We start from the raw sequence: 21,022 nt of genomic DNA on the forward strand, positions 1-21,022 counted from the left end.
CACCACGTCTCCTAGCCCCACCCACCACGTCTCCTAGCCCCACCCACCACGTCTCCTAGCCACACCCACTACCCATCACAATCCCACCCACTACCTCTTCTAGCCCGCCCACTACCCATCACAATCCCACCCACCCACTGCCCTCGTCACATCTCCAAATTGTTTTAATCCCAACCACCACGTGTTTATCCACAATTGGTGGCACACACCTGTAATCCAACACATTGCAAGTGGGGTTGGTGGATGATAGGGAGATCATTGATAACACATCCTAAGCAGGGCCATTACTGAAAGCCTCTACTCCGTGCAGCTGTCCTGTAACAATGCGCACATCCATGGGTCTTGCATACATGTCAACCCCAAAGGCTTCGTATCCTGATGAAACCCAATACATTTTAGAGAAACCCCAAATAAAGGGAGGCACACAAACATTGATATGTCAATGATAATTTAAAATCACCTTGGATAGTTGTGATGAGTTTCCTGCTGTTGCCTTAGAGCAAGGCTGTGAGTAAAGACAGCACTTTTGGAGCTGACCCTTACATGAGGCATGAGCCATCGGCAGCATCCACCGGTGAGACATGGCAATACATAGGGCTGAGTTGTGTACGAAAGGTAAACAACAACAAAAACAACAACAACATGAAAATCCATTGCACGGCCACGAGACGCTCAACGCGTGAGTGTCAAGGATAATAATCCTAGAAAATTGACAGGTTTATGCCATACTCTTAGGTTTTTTCGGTAAAGTCACGTAGGGAAATAAATACATAATAAAAGAGTAATAATAAAAATAAGAAAATAAATAATATAAATAAAATAAAGGTTTATGCCAGTCATCGGTGATCGGACTGATACCATAAACTCACCACACTTAACAAATGGGTTTAATCACAACTCAGACCCTGTGAGCATATGGGTCTCTGCAATTATCTGGGTCTCTATGCAAGTCTACGGTTCTGTATCTACATCTATGGCTCGCTATATCATTGATTGCTGACAGGGCTGAGGCCATCAACTCAACCAAACTTGAGAACCAACTCCGTCTACACAGGTCGACGGTTCTGCGTGGCGAGATGCTAATTCCCTCGCCTGGTACACCGGGGTCGTGGTGGGCTCCATCCCGACCCTGACGCCTGCATATTTTGGAGTTTGCGTGCATGATTTTTTCTCCGGGTCCCCCGGGGTTTCCCATCCACATTAAGAAACATGCATTTACTGCGTGTGGCTCATGGAAATCGTCCACTTCGTTGGTCAATCGTTTGTGGCCAGCTCGTTTCTGAAGAAGAACCACCGAGGCTCAGCTGGGCCTTACCTGGTAAAATACAACAACAATAAAAATAGTGTGCAAACCTCGGGGTCTCTTGTGCGAGTGTACGGGTGACCTTGGCGCCGTCCATAAATGACGTCACTCACCTAGGGGGGGGGGGGGTGGGGGTCAGACATTTGTGACGATGTGTGACGAGGGGGGGGGAGTTTGAGAAATGTGACGTCACATCAAAATGCACAACTTTAAGTAAATATAGACAACACGTTCTACTTAATTAAATATACTTTTTAATAAATGTTTTCTCCTACGACATCAGAGTGCAGCATTAAATACGCACTACAATGACAATAGTTTAACGCGATTTGAAGCATGTTTTATTTTCAAAATGGAAACATGTTTTTTTTTTTGGGGGGGGGGGGGCAGAGCTTTGTGACGTCATATTCAAGGGGGGGGGGGGGATTTTACTTTTTATGACGCCGTGTGACGAGGGGAGGGGGGGGGTCAAACATCGTCCAAAATCGCGTGACATCATTTATGGACGGAGTCCACGCGCGTAGCCCGGTCTCTATGCCAGTCACCGGCGGCGAGGCTCGAGCCGTGGAAAGGAACTCGAAACCCGCCCCTGGGCGCAGCGGTGGGCCGGGCACACGTGGAGAGCCCGCGGCTGCGGTGCTGCCAACTCAGCCGAATCAGCGACTCAGTCGTGGGTCACACGAGCTTGCTGTGGGGTTCCTTGGCGACTGCTGTTGGCGACTCACCGCTACTGAGGACGATGATGCTGATGATGCTGACTTAAGATCGATCCACACACCTCCCTGGGTGTGTATTGAAGATGCATGGCGTGCGGTGTTATCGTGTTTAGTTAGCGCAGGTTAAGTTGGTTTAGCTCTTGACTTAAAGCTTTCGTGAGTGCAGGAATTCATATTATTTGGGTATTTCGGTAAAGCCAGATAGATAGGTTCCTGATGACGAACGCTTGTGTTGCGATCGAAACGTCGTAGTTTTTTGTGATTTTTAAAAACATTTTTTTTAACCTATCTACGTGAATTTACCGAAAGACCCAAACAATTTGGTTGAGCCCGTCAAAGGTGGTTGTTGTAAAAGGTCAAATCTGTCGTGGTGCTGCGGTCAGCACACTGGCCTTGCTGGACGTCTGTGAAAAAGAGCTTCACGGCTCGTAGGATTTCTCAAGCACGAATTAATGTTCTGATCGTGATTCTGAAGAGTTGTTTGGGGTAACTTAAAACCCCACGCCCCCCCCCTCCCTGCCTGTACCCACCCAGCAGCTTTGATCAGCACGGTTGGCTTCGTACGGTGCGAAAGAAGTTCAGCGGACAGTAGACCACGCATAGCGGTCAATCGCAAGGCGGCGCGCGGTGGGATCAAACACCGTGGGAACTCCCCCCCCACCAGTCCAGTCGTTCTCACAAGTTGAAGAGTAGGCCAAGAGCCGAACAGCTACGGCGAGTGGAGGAGCCTCCTCCTCTCTGGCAGCAGTGGGCGTGAGGAGAGCGTTTGCGGTGCTGCGTCTTCGTCCGTCTCTCCACACCCACAACCAACCAGCACCACCACCCCCACACCTCCCCACGGTCACAGGACGCACGGACTGAGTTGGTGGTGGTGGCGGCAACTCCCGAGAGGCCGAATGGGCGACAGCGGCGACGGTGGCGGCGTCGATGCCGTGGCGGTTCCTGCCAAGCGCGGCTCGCGACGAGGGGAGAGTGGCGAGCGGTCCCAGGTGAGGCCACCGGCTGCGTCCGCGCGTCTTTTGCGACCAATCCCCGCGATCATAATAAGACGCGCTCCGGGAAAAAGTCAAGACGCGCAAACTCGCAGACATCATCAACCGCCACCACCAGCGCCACCACGCCGCCACTTGTCAATGAGGTCACGCAAATCTGGTCTCACTCACGCACACACGAGCGCGCGCACGCCGGATTATAAGAGGAGCGAAACGTCCCCGATGCAGATACTGACGCCTATATATTTGGAGTTTGCATTTTCTCCCCGTGGTCGTGTGGATTCGACTTTGGGTCCTCCCGTTTTTCCCTCCACATTTATAGACATGTGTTTAAGAGTATTTGGCTGCTATAAATGTCCACATGATAAGCCACTTCATTGGGCTATAATTTGTGGCCAAATCGCTGCTGAGAAAGAGCTATATAGACTCAATGGGCCTTACCTAGTAAAATAAAAAAAATAGTTTAGTTTCAATTAAAGTGGAACAAAAGCTGAAAAGTGCCAAGAATCGGAGAGAGGCACGTGCTTGAAATGACACCGAGTGAAGACTCAACACAAAGCTCACCTGGTTAAAATATGAGTGCGCTCTCCGTTGAATTGCGGGGATGTTTTTGTTGTTGTTGCGCGAGCGTCTTTAACCCAACGTCGGAGGAATTGTGACGGGCCACGCAGGATGACGCGAGCGGCTCTGGAGATGAGAATGCGGAGCGCGGCAACTGGACGTCAAAGAGCGAATACATGCTCTCCATGATCGGCAACGCCGTTGGGCTGGGAAACCTGTGGAGGTTCCCCTACCTGGCCTACAAGAACGGCGGCGGTGAGCGCGCACTCGTGCAAAGAGATAGAGATAAAATTCCCCCCCCCCCTCCGTATAGCCTTAACAGATTGTTAGGGGCAAGTGCTGTTAGCGAGTAGCACCTATTAAGGCCGGCACGGCACACGAGGGGAGTGGGTGGCCAGCACCACGCCCGACTGCCGTCTCCCTGGTGCTGATGTTTACAGAACGCTAGGGACTCATTTTAGGCTGAGTCGACCTAGGGGAGGCCTAGGATCAGTTAATGTATTCGTCACTGATGTTGGCCGTGAGCGGGAATCAAACTCGGGTCACCAAGTCTGCAGCACAGCGCCCTAACCACTGCACCACCGCTTGCCACATTCATGCACACACACGTTCTGGCATTATACTGGTAGGAACCTCCTGGTTACACCAGCCCACAGGGGATTATTGTGTCCGTCCGTCCGTCGTGAATCCCAAAAATGGGAGGGGTGGGGCTGGGTGGAGAGGGGAGGGTGGGGAGGGGCTGGGTGGGGAGGGCGGGGAGGGGCTGGGTGGGGAAGGGCTGGTTGGGGAGGGTGGGGCTGGGTGGGGGGTGGGAGGGGTGGGGCTGGGTGTGGAGGGGCTGGTCACCTCGTGGTGCCCTTATAAAACTCAACGTCTAACCTACTCACGCCGGCTTGTGCCCGCCCTCACAGTCGGCCATATTTGCGGAATACACCACGCCGCCGTTGACCCTGCAGGCCATTGACCGAGCAACCCAACGTTCCTACCAGCTCCCTCCGCAGGAGGAATGTGTTACGAGCAATGCTTTCACCATATAGTGTAGTTGGTCATGTGCCTATATGGAGATGCACTGAACATTTGGCTGTGCTGGATATTTGGGAGCAGTATTGAATTTTGACCAAATGCCCGATTCGTCTAACGCAGAAACATTTTGTTCTGTTGCAACACTAGTTTTGTACATTGGTAGCTCGATGCGTAATTGCTCTATTTTCATGATTCTGAACAAATGAAAACACTTGATTTGAAGCTTTCGTGACTGCAAGAATCCATACTCTTTGGTTCTTTCGTAAAGTCACGTCGGTATAAAATAAAATAAATCACGACGTTTCGGGCACAACACAAGCGTCCGTCATCTGATGACGTCGTCTGAAAGAACCAAATAGTATGAATGAAAACAATACAAAAGAGATGTGGTGTATTGAGCTTCCCTCTTCCATTCAATGCATTCTCATTTGCTTGAGGTTGCCGGTTTATTATGCATAAGGAATGATTGTTCTGTGATTCGTGTTGTAATGTGCTTAATGTAACTTGCACAGACGTGTTCTGTCTTGTAGTCATGGTACGATGCTGGTGTTTTAAGGTTTCATCTTATCATCTGTGGAGCTTTTATTAAACTTGGTTTTGTCATCAGCAGTAAATTGTTGCTAAGAAAAGATACCTTTCCCTTCTCAGCCATCATTTCATCAACTGCACCTTGTTCCCCTTCTTTCATCTCTGAACCTTTTTCGTCGCATTCGTAATCTCCACAGAGGGCATCTACCCCACTGTGAATCTGCAACGCAACAATCGAGTCCGTGTCTTCAAAGTCATAAATAAGTACCTTTATAACCGGCGAAGTCCATTCGAGGCCTCACAACAGGGCTTGACTAGAAATAAGTGTCTGTAAAGAGAAACGTGGCATGTTTATACGTCACGGACTGTGGTGGCCAGGAGCGTCACCTCACACATTTCTGGCAATCGCCTTGTGCTTTCCAATTGTATTTTTTTCACATGCCTGTGCGCAAGGAAGAACACATACGTGTACGGCCCTTTTGTAAATCTACTGCTGGATGAGGACCTCCCCCCTAAGTTTCGCCCACACACCGCCTTGCAACGTAGTATACAACAATAAGAGAAATTGAATAGCAACGTACTCATTTTTTTTTCAGACTCTGTCTCCTCGACAGACCTGTTCTCCACCTGAGGACGGCTGCTTGCGTTGTGGCCGAAACGTCGTGAGAATTATTTTATTATGTTTTATTTGTATTATTTTATTATTTCCATTCTACGTGACTTTACCGAAAGAACCAACAAGAGCAACGTACTCATTTGAGATGTATTGTCCAAGCTCTCAGTTTTACCACTAATAAAAACGGCGATCATAGCAACACGTTAATGGTGCAACATCTTTAAGAACAACAAGACTAAAGCACCCTGTACAAAAAGCCTCAGAACAGTTTTCTTCTTTTACATTTCGATTTATAATCCGAGCTGTCAGATAATTAACCATGCGTTCAACATCGCAGTTACCGCGTTGCGTCTTTCTGTCGCGAATAGAAATGTCATAATATCCCACGACGTTATGTAATGGAAAATGGTTCAAATTTAAAATGTTTAAGAAGGAAGAAAAATCATGCGTACGCATGGATTATGTAACGCATTCCAACGTGCGTTTGTCCTCGTAAATATTTAATAAAAAAAACAGGTAGCACTTGCATCAGGCACACAGGAGGTGGTAGGCCTGCAAGTCACGATGAGAGCATGACCGAGACAAAAAAGCGGAGACATTTTATTAATTGGTTTGTGTCTCCACGTTTTAGCAAACCCCGAGATCAATGTTGCCCGTTTGCGAAAGGTCGAGTCCCTCAAAGCAAACTCAACTTTTTACAAACCTTTGGTTCATGTGGGATCATCTAATGTTGTATTGCATTAAAAATACAGTGATCCTACCAATACAATAACAGATAATGTTTTTGTAAATAGCAAAAGCAGATGACACTACTCATATATAAAACCCAATTATGAATAGAACTCTACAGCAAGGATATAAAGAGCCCTAAGACCTGCGGTGAATCACTCAACTGCCTGTCCGTGTTTCGTTAACCATCTGCCATCTGTGTCCACGTATCTATTAACCATTCCACGAATCTTCAGGTCTGCTGTCCTGCCGTCACCCGTCTTGTTTTTGAGAATGTATGTATCTCCTACGTTCATCGTAAACCTCCACAAATTCATCGCACGATTATCTCAGCGGTAGACCAAGTGGATCGCGATCGGAAGGTTCCAGGTTCACATTGTGGTTGGTGGTTGACTTAGCCCATCGATACAAATAGATCCACTTTGTGGGGAATTTAGCACTGCAGCCGTCCTCAGGTGAATAATTCTTCACCTGAGGACAGCTGCTTTTGCGTTGTGGCCGAAACGTCGTGAGAATTATTTTATTATGTTTTATTTTTATTATTTTATTATTTCCCTTCTACGCGACTTTACCGAAAGAACCAAGAAGATGAATCCCTGCAGTCACGAAAGCTTTAAATCGAAATTTAGCACTGGTTGTCCTATGGATAGACTTGCTGCCGTCATAGAAACGTGGAGCTTCCACCGCTGGCTCAGAGTTGTAAAACAGGAGATGAGCACCACCACAATGTTCACTTGAGATAGAAACCATTGAGACCCAATTAATATCATTATCATAGTGCCTGGTCTACCAACGACTGGATGAAGACCTCACACTGTCGCCTCTCCGCACAGTCCTGCACACTCCATCTCCACGGTGGTCATGCTCAGTTGCGATCTCTGCTCTATCAGGCTTGACCACCAGCCACTCTGCCTTCTCACGACACGTCCTCTCGAAGGCCTTCTGGTTCTCTTAACAACCAGAATTATGTCTCTAACTCGTGTGTGCATATTCTTGGTTTTTTGTTTTGTTATTTTTGGTTATTTTCTTTGAACCTATCTACGTGACTTTTACCGAGAGACCTAACAATATGAATTCCTGCAGCCACGAAAGCTGTAAGTCAAAATCTTGTGTGCATGTTCCTAATCCATGCGAGTCTCTTTCTATCTCTCAGTGTCATTTCAAGAATGCATCTCTCCATGCTGCCAGGCAATATTCAGCTCTTTTTTTGTCATTACAAATTCTTCTAAATCATGGCAGAGTGGGCATAACGGATTTATTCGTCAAAGCGATTTAACCTACTTGCGCACACACACACAGGCATCGTTCATGAAATTAATAAGGAACAGATTGATTTTTAGAGACCAGTCAAACACACACGAGCAAGCTGGATTTGGGGAAGGTTTTTCTACCACATCGAGTAGCTATCAACCAGAATTATGCTTAACGTGCCTAATTCTCCAGTTATTTGTGTGAAGTTTTGACCAAAGGAATAAAAGTAGTCAAGTAAAATCCCATTCAGCAATAAGCAAGACCTTTGACATGTGCGGAACAACAGCGAGGGTTGATCATAAATTACAACACTCGGCATCATAAATGTTACTTTATTGTGTCGAGAACCAAGGTTGAACAGCGTAAAACACAAACCGCATTGCAACTCAAGGCCATGCGTGCCATGCAGATTGCAGGGCTGGTGAGGTTTTTCTTTCCCTGCGAGTTATGTATCCCTATAGGTGTGCTTATTTCAAGAAATGCATTGTGGGTATTGCCCATGTGTTTTCTACACGTTCATACACCTCTTGTTGAAAGACACACGGATACCTTGTATGTTAACCATAGCCAAAGCTAATATAGATCAAGTATTCAACTAGAATGACCTCAATATGTAATCTAAGTTGAGTTTACTTTCGTGGAGACCACTGTGGTAAGTTTAATATAAAATCAGTTTTAGTTTATAAAGTTCCCCTCTCCTCCCCTTCTGTTGGAAGAGTAGGCAAAAAATACCCTCCAGAGCAGTGGGAAATGCCCTTTCTAGGGTGTGCGAGACACGGCCAGATTGTTTTAGAAAGTAAATCATCAAAACACAAATTAAGCACGGGCTCGTAAGTACAACCTTAAATTTCGATTTAAAGCTTTCGTGACTGCAGGGATTCATCTTCTTGGTTCTTTCGGTAAAGTCACTGACTTTACCGAAAGAACCAAGAAGTACAACCTTGTTTCGTCAAACCCCCTGTGTGTTTATTGACATTGGACATTGTTTTAAGCGATTGAGAACCGGAGGGGTGCAAGGCTGCAGCGAAGTTGAACAACCACGACTCTAGAGCCATTTTTGCCGAAACCGGTAAAAAACTAAAATATTTAAAGAGCCGCGATGCATGTGAATGCGAGACCATCCGGAATAAATAACCATCACGAAGCAGTTCTTAAATTTTGATTTAAAGCTTTCGTGACTGCAGGGATTCATCTTCTTGGTTCTTTCGGTAAAGTTACGTAGAAGGGAAATAATAAAATAATAAAAATAAAACATAATAAAATAATTCTCACGACGTTTCGGCCACAACGCTGTCTCCCCGACAGACCTGTTCTTCACCTGAGGACGGCTGCTTGCGTTGTGGCCGAAACGTCGTGAGAATTATTTTATTATGTATATGTTTATTATTAAATTTTTTCCCTTCTACGTGATGACTTTACCGAAAGAACCAAGAAGATGAAGCAGTCCTTGAAGAGCCGCATGCGTCTGCGGAGCCGCAGGTTACAGACCCCGGCTGTCGTGGAAAGTCTTCTACCAGCGGTGGTGCGAGCGAGCACTTGCAGGGCTGTACCATTAACCATCGCGAGGCTGCAACACAGAATGCCATTGCGATGGGTGGATTCTTCATTGGCCCATCTTCTTTATATTGTTTTTACATATCAGTAAAACGACAGGTTAAACTTTTTTGAATCTCTAAGTACGACCCATTTAGTGAGGCTATTAAGATTGCAGTTGTTTGCAGGGTCAGTAATCCATCAGCTTAAAATAGGCGTGAAGCCTCCATAATTTAGTTAAGCATTATAAGCTAAATTCAGTTTATTTTCAAGCTGTAAGTGTTCCGTCACTGCAATTTCCTATTCTATGTCAAGGACTCACGAATGCATACTTCTGTTTTAACTTCACTCAAATAAGTTGGATTGCAGAAAAACATCTGATTTGTGTTTCATCTGGATTGCAATCTTGTGACGTGTCCATTGCGATTCATATATCGGGATTTAATAAACCTGCCTCCTTGTTTGAACTACCACGGTGGGAGATCAAACCGGCGACCCCTGGATTGCAAGTACAGTGTGCTGCTAACCATCACGCCGCAGCGGCATTCAAATCACAAGTACATTTATAGAATCTGCATTGAACACCGACAATATATTCAAGGTATCGTGTTACCAACGGCTCGACATTTGTTCTCATGCCCGGTTCTCAAACGCGTCCTCTTCTCCTTCCCCCGTGCCCCCCCCCCCCCCGGATGTTGCCCCCACAGGAGCCTTCCTCATTCCCTACATCATCATGCTGGCCTTTGTGGGGCTCCCGCTCTTCTTCCTCGAGTGCTCCATTGGCCAGTTCGCCAGCCTGGGTCCCATCACCATATGGAAGGTCGTCCCTATCCTCAAAGGTCAGTGACACACGTGGGGGGGGGGGGGGTGGAGTGAACTTGAGGTGCGACCGAGGCCGGGGTCTGTGTGGCCGGGGGTTCGTTCGCAGTGGGCTCGTCACCGGAGCCAGCTCACGCAGCGTATTACGCAGAGCCCCATCATGACCGCGATTGGTGTCTCCCGAGTTGAAAGGTGCACAGATAAACGAAGTGCGTCTCTGAGTAGGTCTCAGGATAGAGTCAGACTGGGAGGAAACCCCCCCCCACTCAATAAATCCGTGTCCAGTCCCCCAAGAGATCATGAAGCCCTGGCTGAGAACCCTGCCTTGTTGATCAAATTGAGATGATGGCTTTTTTTTTTACTTTAATAAATATGTGTACCTGCAAAATCTATTGAGATTGAACATCTCATCTTGGTTCTTTCGGTAAAGTCACGTAGAATGGAAATAATAAAGTAATAAAAATAAAACCTAAAAATTATTTATTATTATTTTATTATTTCCATTCTACGTGACTTTACCGAAAGAACCAAGATGATGAATCCCTGCAGTCACGAAAGCTTTAAATCGAAATTGAACATCTCGTTTGCAAGCATGTCCAGAGTCTAAATATTTGAAAAGAATGAAATCAATTACCCCATATCCTCTTTCCCTCTCCTCCCTCCCTCCCGTAGGCTTGGGCTGGATGATGGTGATAACGTCCTCCCTCATCGCACTTTACTACAACTCCATCATCGCCTATGGCCTCTTCTACCTCTTTGCGAGCTTCACGTCCGAGCTGCCGTGGTCATCCTGCAAGAAGTGGTGGGGAGCTGACGGAAACTGCTTCGACCGCTCAGGTGAGACGTGAAACCACGTGTGGCGGAGTCGCTAGTGAACTGTGCATTATCAGCACCGCACTATTTTCACCTTTTCGTTGTCGGCGCATTAAAGCATGAAGTAAATTATTATGGACTTACATTTACAGTTGGGACTGCTCACTTTTTGCGACATTGCATCCCTCTGTTCCAAGTTTGCAACAGCTCCCTCGCAGAGGCAAACTGTTCCAGCGTCAATTCCAGCAAGCAGACGCCCAGCGAGCAGTACTGGAAGTGAGGACTGCCCATCCGCACACACTCACACACTCACAGCAGTAGCAGCCCAGCGCTCCCCCATCGCAAGCCCCGTCAGCGGGGCTGACGCTCGTGTTGTGACGCAGAATCAGCAGCTCTAGGGGCCTCGGTTTGAGCACTGGGTCACTCGCTACCTTTGGTGTAAGATGTGTTACACACTGTACGGTACTTGAAAAGTATAACGGGCAAAGCAGTTTGAAAATAATAATAATAGGTATAGACACTCACAAATGGTTCCAAAACTCTTGAAATCTATAATTTGCATTTTAAATAAATATTTCTCTCCATTTCGGTTTGTCCATCTGTGAGGCTGTGTAAATAAGCAGCAGATGCAGTGTGCCGCATTAAAACCTCCGATTGGCACGGTTGGCTATGCATGGTGCGAAAGAAGTTCAACATACATACAGAGTGCAACTAATAGCTCTTTTCCACGGTACAACTGTGACGTTCCGTGCCCATGCCAAGCCAGCCCGGTGCGGCTCACGAAACACCGGATGTGTTCCCACTGCAATGCCACAGCTCTGCCACCGACACACACAACGAACGAGTCGAGGTGCGTTTAAATGACGCGGTGACGCCGTGCCCTCACCGTGTCTCGACCGACCTCACATGCAACGAACGCGTCGAATGCGACGTCACTGGCCCTGCCTGTTGGGGCCACAAGAGATCTGCCTCGGCATACAAGGGGCCGTCCATATTTAAATAAATATAGACAAGACGTTCTACTTCATTAAATAGACTTTTTAATAGATGTTTTCTCCTACAACATCAGAGTGCAGCGCCACATTAAATACGCACTACAATGACAATAGTTTAAAGCGATTTGAAGCATGTTTTATTTTTTGGGGGGGGGGGCAGAGCTTTGTGACGTCATATTTGAGGGGGGGGGGGTCTGACTTTTTGTGACGCCGTGTGACGAAGGGAGGGGGGGGGGGTCAAAAATCGTCCAAAATCGCGTGACGTCATTTATGGACGGCACCCAAAGTATCCAGTAGAAAAGCACCCAAACCTCGAGGGCCCGGCGTTGGCTCGGATCGAATCAGATGTCCCAGTGGAATAAGGATATGAATAGGCTCTTTGAATGAGGCTGTTAAACGAATGAGGCTGCTGATCGCGATATTCGCCGAGCAGACCTACGTATCAAGAATCACCGATGCACGTGTGCGCGCGGGTGCCCCGCCCCCCCTCCAGCAAGTACGCTCTGCGGCGGTCGGAATCCATGGACGAAACAGGGGACGTCGTGTGGCACCTCGCGCTCACCCTGCTGCTGTCCTGGATCGTCACGTGCGCGGCCCTCGTCAAGGGAATCAAGTCGTCTGGCAAGGTGGGCGCTCGCACGCCGAGAAGGGGGCACGCGGGGGCACGACCAGGAGGTCAGAGGGCACGCTCGCCCGTCCCGACGACTTTTTCCATCGTTTTACAGGAGGATGGGAAGCGTTCGGAATGGTTTATTGTTGCCCCTAGGCAACATCCGGCTCGCGAGGCACAAGGGAGCAGGAGGGGAAACCAAGGATGCCTAGACTGGCCTCAGTGATTCCTAAGACGGATGGAGCCGGTGTAGAGCCGTTGTGCGAAATGACAGGGCCACAACATTGACTCGCCATCTTTTAAACAATGCTGTGCGCATTGCACGTGTAGAATGGTGATGTCACGTGACATGCAAGGCATGCTGAGAGGACTCATCCTATGGTAACAATTGCATATTGTTCATCTGGAAATCACCTTTTTGCCCGTGTTGCCGTACGATTGCGACTATATTTCTGATTCCATGTGGGGTTATGGACTGCATGTTTCGCATGCAGGTGGTGTACTTCACGGCCATCTTCCCATACGTGGTGCTCATCATTCTGTTGATCCGCGGGGCAACGCTGCCGGGAGCCATCCTGGGCATCGAGTACTACATCGGACGCCAGTCCAACTTCACGAAGCTGCAATCTGCCGAGGTTCGTCATGGCTTTAGCTTTCCCACTCCAAACCTCCACACCGAAGCCAGACAAATCCATTCCTCCTCTTGGACAATCAACCGTGGAGAGTAGAGCGGTGGTACAATTGTTAGTGCACTGTGCTATGTATATGTAGGGACAGTGCGGGGAGTGAGATGGTGCTGGTGTAGAGACAGTGCGGGTGCAGGGACAGTGCGTGGCCGAGTGGTCACGAGGGGTAACGACAGAAGGGAACCGTCTGGAAAGTTCGGGAAAGTGCGAGCTAATTCGAGAAAGAGGGCGTGGCCGAAGGCGGAGTGGGGGGCCACGCTGGCAATAAAAGGGGGTGAGAGGCGAGATTCGGGGCTGCTGTGGGATCGGGGTCGACTGTCTTCACGCCGTCTCTGTCTTCGCGTCATCGCTACTTGCGTGCCATCCCTGGCCCAAGCGATCTGTGCGTTATCCCTGCCCAAGGCAAGTTATCTGCGTGGCGCGTCCCGAGTAATAAATGAAGCAACCTCTACAGTTCAAGTTGTCCGAGCGTCACTACAATGTGTATGTAGAACTTCTTCCTTTGCACCGTACGTAGCCAACCATGCTAATCGGAGGTGCTATGAACCCAGTGACCCGAGTTATTTTTCACATCAGTGGTAAATGACATCTGAACTGATCCTGGGCTTCCCTCTGCTGACTCCCAATCTTTTTGTACAACTTCTACAGATACAGCTGTACTTTCACGCGACAAAAACCCAAATTGCATCGTGCGTATCGTGCGTTGCCAAGTTTGTGGCCTCCAGAAATTCGTTTTACCCACGTTTATCTCGAGCCAAGGGTGTATTTTGCACGCGCAGCCACTGTACGTGTACGGCTGTGTGTGTGCTCTTAGGTGTTCTCCAACAGCACTTGCCCCAACAGTCTGTCGAGGCTATACGGGGGGGGGGATCTTTGTCTTTGTCCTCAGGTGTGGAAGGACGCAGCCACCCAGATCGTCTTCTCCCTGGCCACGGCCTCCGGCTGCCTCATCGCTCTCACCTCCTACAACAAGTTCCACAACAACTGCTTCAAGGATGCTCTCATCGTCACCATCACCAACTGTTCCACCAGCGTCTTCGCCGGCTTTGTGATCTTCAGTGTTCTTGGGCACATGGCTTACACCACCGGGCAGCCGGTTTCAGAGGTGGCCGATGCCGGTGAGTTGCTGTAGTTACCTGCACGGTTCCCGTGTGCAGCTATTGCACAGTAAAAAGTTTCAGTTTTGTTGCCAGAAAAAAGGGTAAAAAAAAAACTATTAATATATTTTGCTACTGGAAAAGGAGGCCTCATGATGTAAATCCTTACCCCGAGCCCTCATTACTCTGAGAGTGAATTGTCTTTGAGTTGTGCACCTTTTGGCGTCATCTGGTCGAACACCATATGAGACTGGGCTCTAACGAAAGCTGTCTCTGGTGTGGACCAATCAATTTCAAGGACAATGCATACATTATCAGAGTGCTGTTTTGTGTTTGCATTCTGACTGCAGGTATTGTGGTTAATGTAAACATGACTCCTTGTAAAAAGGTTTCAGTTTTGTTGCCAGAAAAAAGGGTAAAAAAAAACTATTATTAGCTCTTACACGGATCCCGTGTGCAGCTATTGCACAGCGATTGCACAGTTCCTGTGCGGTTGGTGCTATGCAGACGCTGGTATAGCGCTGCGCTATAAACCCGGCGACCCGAGGTTTATTCCCACTCACGGCTAACACCAGCGACGATTATTTGAACCGGTCCTGGGCCTCCCCTAAGTCGACTCAGCCTCAAATGAGTACCTGGTATGGTGTGTAAAAAACATCGCCACTTGAGAGACAAAGGCGATGTTGTTGTCCACAGGATTTGGACTGGCGTTTGTGGCCTACCCTGAAGCGCTGGCACAACTGCCAATCTCTCCCCTTTGGTCAATCCTCTTCTTCCTCATGTTCCTCACACTGGGCCTCGACAGCCAGTTTGCCACGATAGGTAAGTCCGCGTCACATTTCCCATGAACCATGCCTCTCAAAAAAGGCTCATGCCCATGCTATGGAGCACGGAGGCGTCGCTCCACATTCAGGGTTCATGCGCTCTGGGCCCCTTGCATGGCTCGTAATCTGTTCCTTCACCGGCGAGTTGAATAAAAATAAATATCCGAGTGTTCGGGGTAACAGTATGTACGCGTACGGACAGCCCTGACGGCATTGCACTACTGGAAGAGGGCCTCGCCACACGATGTTGGCCATGGGGAGTATTTAAAACGTAGCCACGTTGGTAAGCGTTGGGTTGGTGAAAGTAAGGAGCATAGGCATTGGAACGTAGAAATACATTATGTTAAGGAAGCTGACAAACAATACAAAGTAGAACCCTGATGAAAAGTCTTGTTATTCCAAAATATATGTATATATTTTTTTATTCTAGGCATGATACGTGTGGGACCCGACGCCTGTATTTTTGGAGTTTGCATGTTCTCGCTGTGGTCACGTGGATTTTTCTCCCGGTCCTTCAGTTTTTCCCTCCACATTTAGAAACATGCGTTTAGAGTTTCTGGCCGCTATAAATTTCCACACGACAAGCCAATTTCGTTGAGCTGTCATTTGCGGTCAGGTCACTTCTGAAAAAAAACCTGTATAGCCCAGTGGGCTTTACCTAGTAAATCAAAACAAAAAGTCCCTGCTCAGAGCAGGCAAACGATTGAAAGAGCAGCTGCACCGACCGCCGGGAGCACAGACACCGGACCCCAGGTGTCCTGGCTCCTGGCTCGCCCGCCCCGTGAGTGCACAGTACGTGGTGTCGCCTGCAGAGACGGTGACCACCGGTTTGGTGGACGAGTTCCCCAACTTCTTCCGCAAGCGCCGCCTCCCGCTACTCTTCTCGGTGTGCATGTTGCTGTTCCTGCTCGGGCTGACAACCACAACTCAGGTGCCCCTTGCTCTCTTGCCAAGGTGACGCTTTGTTGCCCAAACCACGTGGCCCGCACGCCGCATGCAGCCCAAGTGAGGTTCAATCGACGTCGGAGCCTAGCTTATGATTATTTTATTCTGTGAATCACTCTGTACGGACTCTTGGGATGCTCTACGTATTTAGGCAAGATGTGCATTCACAGTTGTATTACCGTGTGTATGCGTGTCTTCATCTCCCAAGACTGGGATCTACTGGGTGAATCTGGTTGACCATTTCTGCGGTGGGTGGGGACTTTTGGTGGCTGCTGCGCTAGAGCTGATTGGAATCAACTGGATATATGGTGAGATATAACACATTTAGCTGCAACGATACAAGCCAGTGCTCGCGAGAGCATTGTTTATCCAAAAATAACCCTGAACCAGCATCGACTCTACAGTTGCACCAGCAGTGTGGCCTTTAGATTCATGATACTGGATAGACTGATGGCATCGACAAGTCATCGACGTAAAATTTGGGCTTCCAAATCGAATTCAGTGGAGTACAGGCATTGTTGCTGTATGGCGAAGGCTACCTGGGTACCATTGGTCCTGAAATTCCATTAGGTGGTGGATGAGATGTTACTTTTGTGAAGGAGCACGCGTCACATGTTTATTTATCCATGCAAGTACACGCATGTCCTGCGCTAGAAACACTTGCGCTCTGTCGTGGAGGATTGTGAGTAGCAAATAAGACGGCAGTCTGTGTCTCCATGTAAAACTCATCTCAGCCAACATGTGGGTTGTAGTTCCTTATTCCAATCCTCAAACTTATCAGGGCCAGACTCAGCTCAGTCAAGATTTTGGCCATATGCCTCTCAAAAATATTTAAAGTACAAAACATTGCAAGCTGCGTGCGTTCTACGCTCATGCCACGCGGGTGCCCACGGGCACTGGTTCACCGATCATGGCCTACTGATGGTGCGGTGAGATTCTTGGACATTTTATAAATTAAATGCATTTTAATTGAAACATGTTTACGAATGACCACACCAACTTGTCCTTCCGTCACATGGCTTGGTTTACGTGCCGACGGTATTCCAGCTGGAGTTAAAACAAAACATTTTGGGGTGACTTTTTGGCATACCCGTAATTCGAGCTTAGTCCTGTCGGCCTTCGAGAGGCGTTGAGTACGTGCAGTGTCTTCTTGCAAGACAACCAATGACCCTGCCTGCGCTTTCCACTTATGGGCACATGTAATGTATTTCAGTAGTCGAACCAGCAGCTTGGAAAAGGGAAGTCTTAAGGGACGTGCCCACTTCAAATCGGCTTCACCAGTTGCACTCCAAACGTATTTTACAATAACCACCGTGCTATAGCGGCGTGCTTCGAGGATTACCATTTTGACATTGGCCACCTGTTATACGGCCACTGCTACATGTCTGCTTTGCATTTGTAATTCGAGCACGGCCCTCTGAGAGCTGGAGGTAAGTGTGTTTGCATACTTTCAGGTGGAAACCGTTTCATCCGCGACATTGAGATGATGATTGGGAAGAAGTCGCAGCTTTTCTGGATTTGGTGGCGTGCGTGTTGGTTCGTGATCTCACCCCTACTCCTCATCGTAAGTCCATCGCCTCTCCTTACCGCAAGTCAATTTATGAGCACTCACGACGATGGCTGCCTCAAATCACTTCCCGACTGTGCACGACTAACCATCGCCTTCTCCCTCCAGATAATCGTACGTACGTGGTCAATTGTAGATTTGTTTTCGTAATCCAGTTTGCTTATGCAGTTGCTTGTCTTCTAAATTGCCCATTATGATATTTAAGGCCAATGTATATATCCACACACACGTGTGATAATGGCCAACACTGTAAAGTACAATTGAGAATGTCTATCTCGTGTAAATGTTGATGCAAATTAAGAACTAAACAGGTGCGTGAGAGCAGGTTAGTCATTTTGGAAAATGTATTTTGATCATGAAAAGTAACAGCATCCTGTGCTTGAATTTCACATGACCTGTTGTGTCCACGAGCCTCGTCCAATTGAATGTAAACAAAAACCCGTTTCAGGCCATCTTCCTGTGGTCAATCATCACATTTCAAGCACCAACATACGGAGACGTGGTCTACCCCATGTGGGCCATCGCACTTGGCTGGTGCATGATAATATTCAGTCTCATCTGGATCCCTATCATTGGCGTGTGGAAGATAATCAAGGCAGGAGGTGGCACCATCTGGGAGGTGAGGCTGCACCGCTCAAACGAAGCACCTCTGGTTTTGGACAGGGACTGAATAAGTTTGAATGCACATCCTTGTGTGTTGTTTAATTTTTGGTCTTCCAGCCTGCACACTTTTTTCTGTTTCGATGGGGCATTTCTCATCGTTTACAGATGTGAATTGTTCCTTTGAGGCAGTGCGAATGGGGTCCCCAGAGTCTCCATATCGGGCTCCCAGATGCATACAAGAGCAGCAAACAGGGATGACTATAATGAGGATGAAACCCATCTATAGCTTGTTTCACTGGTGCCTGTCGAGATGGCCACAAGCATTTTTTTCACCTCTTCCGAGTTGGTGTTCTAAATGACACAATGGCCACACGCTCAGGTCTGTTGAGCTGGTGGTCTGGATAAGGCTTGAGAGCTTTGGTACTTGCAATGTTGAACATGCCTGGTGCTCGCTCACAACACTTGCCCCAACAGTCTGTTAAGGCTATATGGTGGGATCTTTGTCTTTGTGGACAAAATAATGTCTGTATGGATAAACGTCGAGATTATTAGGTGTTGACATCGATGAAGCTCTCCACAATAATCTAACTCTGCACTCTCCTTGACATGACAGCGCTTCCAGGCCGTCTGCAGGCCCGAGGCCGACTGGGGCCCCTACCTTGCCCAGCACCGCACGGGACGATACGCGCATCTTGTGAGCTCCCAGGGCCCGCCCGACAAAGAGACCACGAACGGCTTCTCAACGGGATCGAGCCATCCAGGCTCCGACGCAGAGAGCCAGAAAGAAGTTCGCTACACCACGGCACTATAGACCACACGTTACACACAAAGACAGAGATAAGCTCCGTTACAACACAGCACTGCAGACCACACGCTTACACACAAAGACAGAGATAAGCTCCGTTACAACACAGCACTGCAGACCACATGCTACACACAAAGACAGAGATAAGCTCACTCCAATACGGGACTGTGGACCACTCATGACTCACAAAGTTGACGATCAGCAAAGTTGCACATTAATGACAAACAGAAAAAAATGACCTCATCTGCTTGCACTGTGTTTTGTATTCTATTTTTGGTTGGGGGTAATTTAATAAACATTCAGGAACCAGAGTATTTGATTCCACTGTTCAGCCACCGCCTGTCCCTCGTCCCTCCACGGAGAGACGTCTCCAGCCGGCCTCGTCATTCGATGCGGAGCCTCGCCTCACTATGTCGCTAGGGTTGCCGCGATATATTATATACGATATAAATATATTGTTTATCTTCTTGGCTCTTTCGGTAAAGTCACGTAGAAGGGAAATAATAAAATTATAAAAATAAAACAATAAAATAATTTTCACGACGTTTCGGCCACAACGCAAGCAGCCGTCCTCAGGTGAAGAACAGGGCTGTCGGAAAGAGAGTGTCTGGCTTGCTCGAATTTAACCGGTCCACAGTTTGGTTGTCTTGACATAACGCAGCTGAAATTGTGCACTTCTGGAAGGGAATGTTGCTGATGGGTCGTCTAATGAAATTCTTGATATTTATTTTATGTAGAGGGACGGATAAGTGGACATGTCTGCTTATTTATTTATATTCTCCACAACAACGCATATGATTGCGGTTTGCTTTGAGTGCAGTTGTCAAGCTCCCCCCCAGTTGGCAATTTGTCATCAGCTGTGAGCAGGAAAGTCATATATCAGCATTCAGCTCATATCCAGCACAGCTCTAAACTACTCCTTGTGGTGATAGTATTACCTGCTCACTCTGTTCATGTTGCATTCTCTACACTCGCAATTCTTTATAAGAGACCACCAATCGAGAATTTAGTACATCAGTCTGCCTCCCGTCGACAGCCACAACAAGTCAGCCGATGCCACGGGACGACTCGTTCCAGCTGACCGCCACGACCAAGTGATCACGTACTCAACCGTCACACCGGTTAGCCATCTCGACAAAAGGTGCTTTAACCGTGTCAATCAACTACAACATACCGATACACATCAGTGTTCAGTCACGTTAATTCCCTTATAAAGTAACTCATGAAGTAACTTACAGGAACACATTTGTGGGTAAACATCTTCAGCTACTGTCAAGAAACTGCATGCACCACCACGCACAGTGGTTCGTCATGTTGACCTAATGTCAGATCAGGTCACTCTAAGCCACCAACAGGCAATGGTGGACAATCATGTTTATCCTTGTCAAAAAGCAGCCTTCCACCAGTAAACTATACCTTCACCTAAACTCCTACTGGGTGCAAAAAGACTATCCAGTTAACCTCAGCAGACCAATACGACTTCACACAAATAAGTGGGGGCCTAGGATGGGATTGTGGCCAGCAGATCGACGGTAACAGCAGAGTGGCAGCCCACTGCGTTGTGTGGCAGGAGACCATATCACAGAGACGGAGACATGACATCAACTTTCTGCATCACACAAGAGATGGCGATGCGCTTGGGAAGGCCTTCATCCAGCAGTGGGTCGATCTTGGCTGAAAACGATGAGGGTTTAATTGATGATGAATGCCTCCCGTGCTAATGAACACGAGCTCACCTCGTCGTAACTTCCATCGCTCATCAGTCCCACAACATTCGGACACAAAATTCGCCTGCGAGGTCATTGCAGGCTTTGGTGTTGCGCCACAGCGATACTTGGATATCGATCGCAAGGTCACTCATGTTGAACGCGGCCATCATATTACTACTTTGCGTTCATCGATTCAAGGGCTGGTCTCATTTGCCCCCCTTTTACTACCCATCTCGCCTTGCCCATCTCGCCTTGAGGTCCGGCTCAGACTCTACATCCACCGACTGCCAAATTCGA

The 21,022-nt window shown here is 48.0% G+C and overlaps 1 protein-coding gene across 3 annotated transcripts; it reads left to right on the forward strand.

Moving 5' to 3' along the window:
* The first annotated feature begins 1,820 nt into the window (after window positions 1-1,820).
* Window positions 1,821-19,327, forward strand: SLC6A14 (solute carrier family 6 member 14). 3 transcript variants are annotated; one of them, XM_078612507.1, is made up of 15 exons: window positions 1,821-2,089; window positions 2,554-3,008; window positions 3,683-3,827; window positions 9,960-10,091; window positions 10,744-10,908; window positions 11,082-11,160; window positions 12,373-12,505; window positions 12,984-13,124; window positions 14,065-14,293; window positions 14,969-15,094; window positions 15,909-16,027; window positions 16,250-16,349; window positions 17,496-17,605; window positions 18,057-18,227; window positions 18,825-19,327. In XM_078612507.1, the coding sequence occupies exons 2-15, from the start codon at window positions 2,916-2,918 to the stop codon at window positions 19,020-19,022; spliced, it is 1,941 nt and encodes a 646-aa protein (XP_078468633.1). In that variant the 5' UTR covers window positions 1,821-2,089; window positions 2,554-2,915; the 3' UTR covers window positions 19,023-19,327. The 3 variants fall into 3 exon arrangements, with proteins under 3 accessions (XP_078468633.1, XP_078468634.1, XP_078468636.1); XM_078612508.1 differs by having other exon boundaries at window positions 2,557-3,008; XM_078612510.1 differs by having other exon boundaries at window positions 2,867-3,008.
* Window positions 19,328-21,022: the final 1,695 nt, after the last annotated feature.

This window comes from Lampetra planeri, chromosome 39 (assembly GCF_965212315.1).
Source record: "Lampetra planeri chromosome 39, kcLamPlan1.2.h2, whole genome shotgun sequence".
NCBI classification, from domain to species: Eukaryota; Metazoa; Chordata; class Hyperoartia; order Petromyzontiformes; family Petromyzontidae; genus Lampetra; species Lampetra planeri.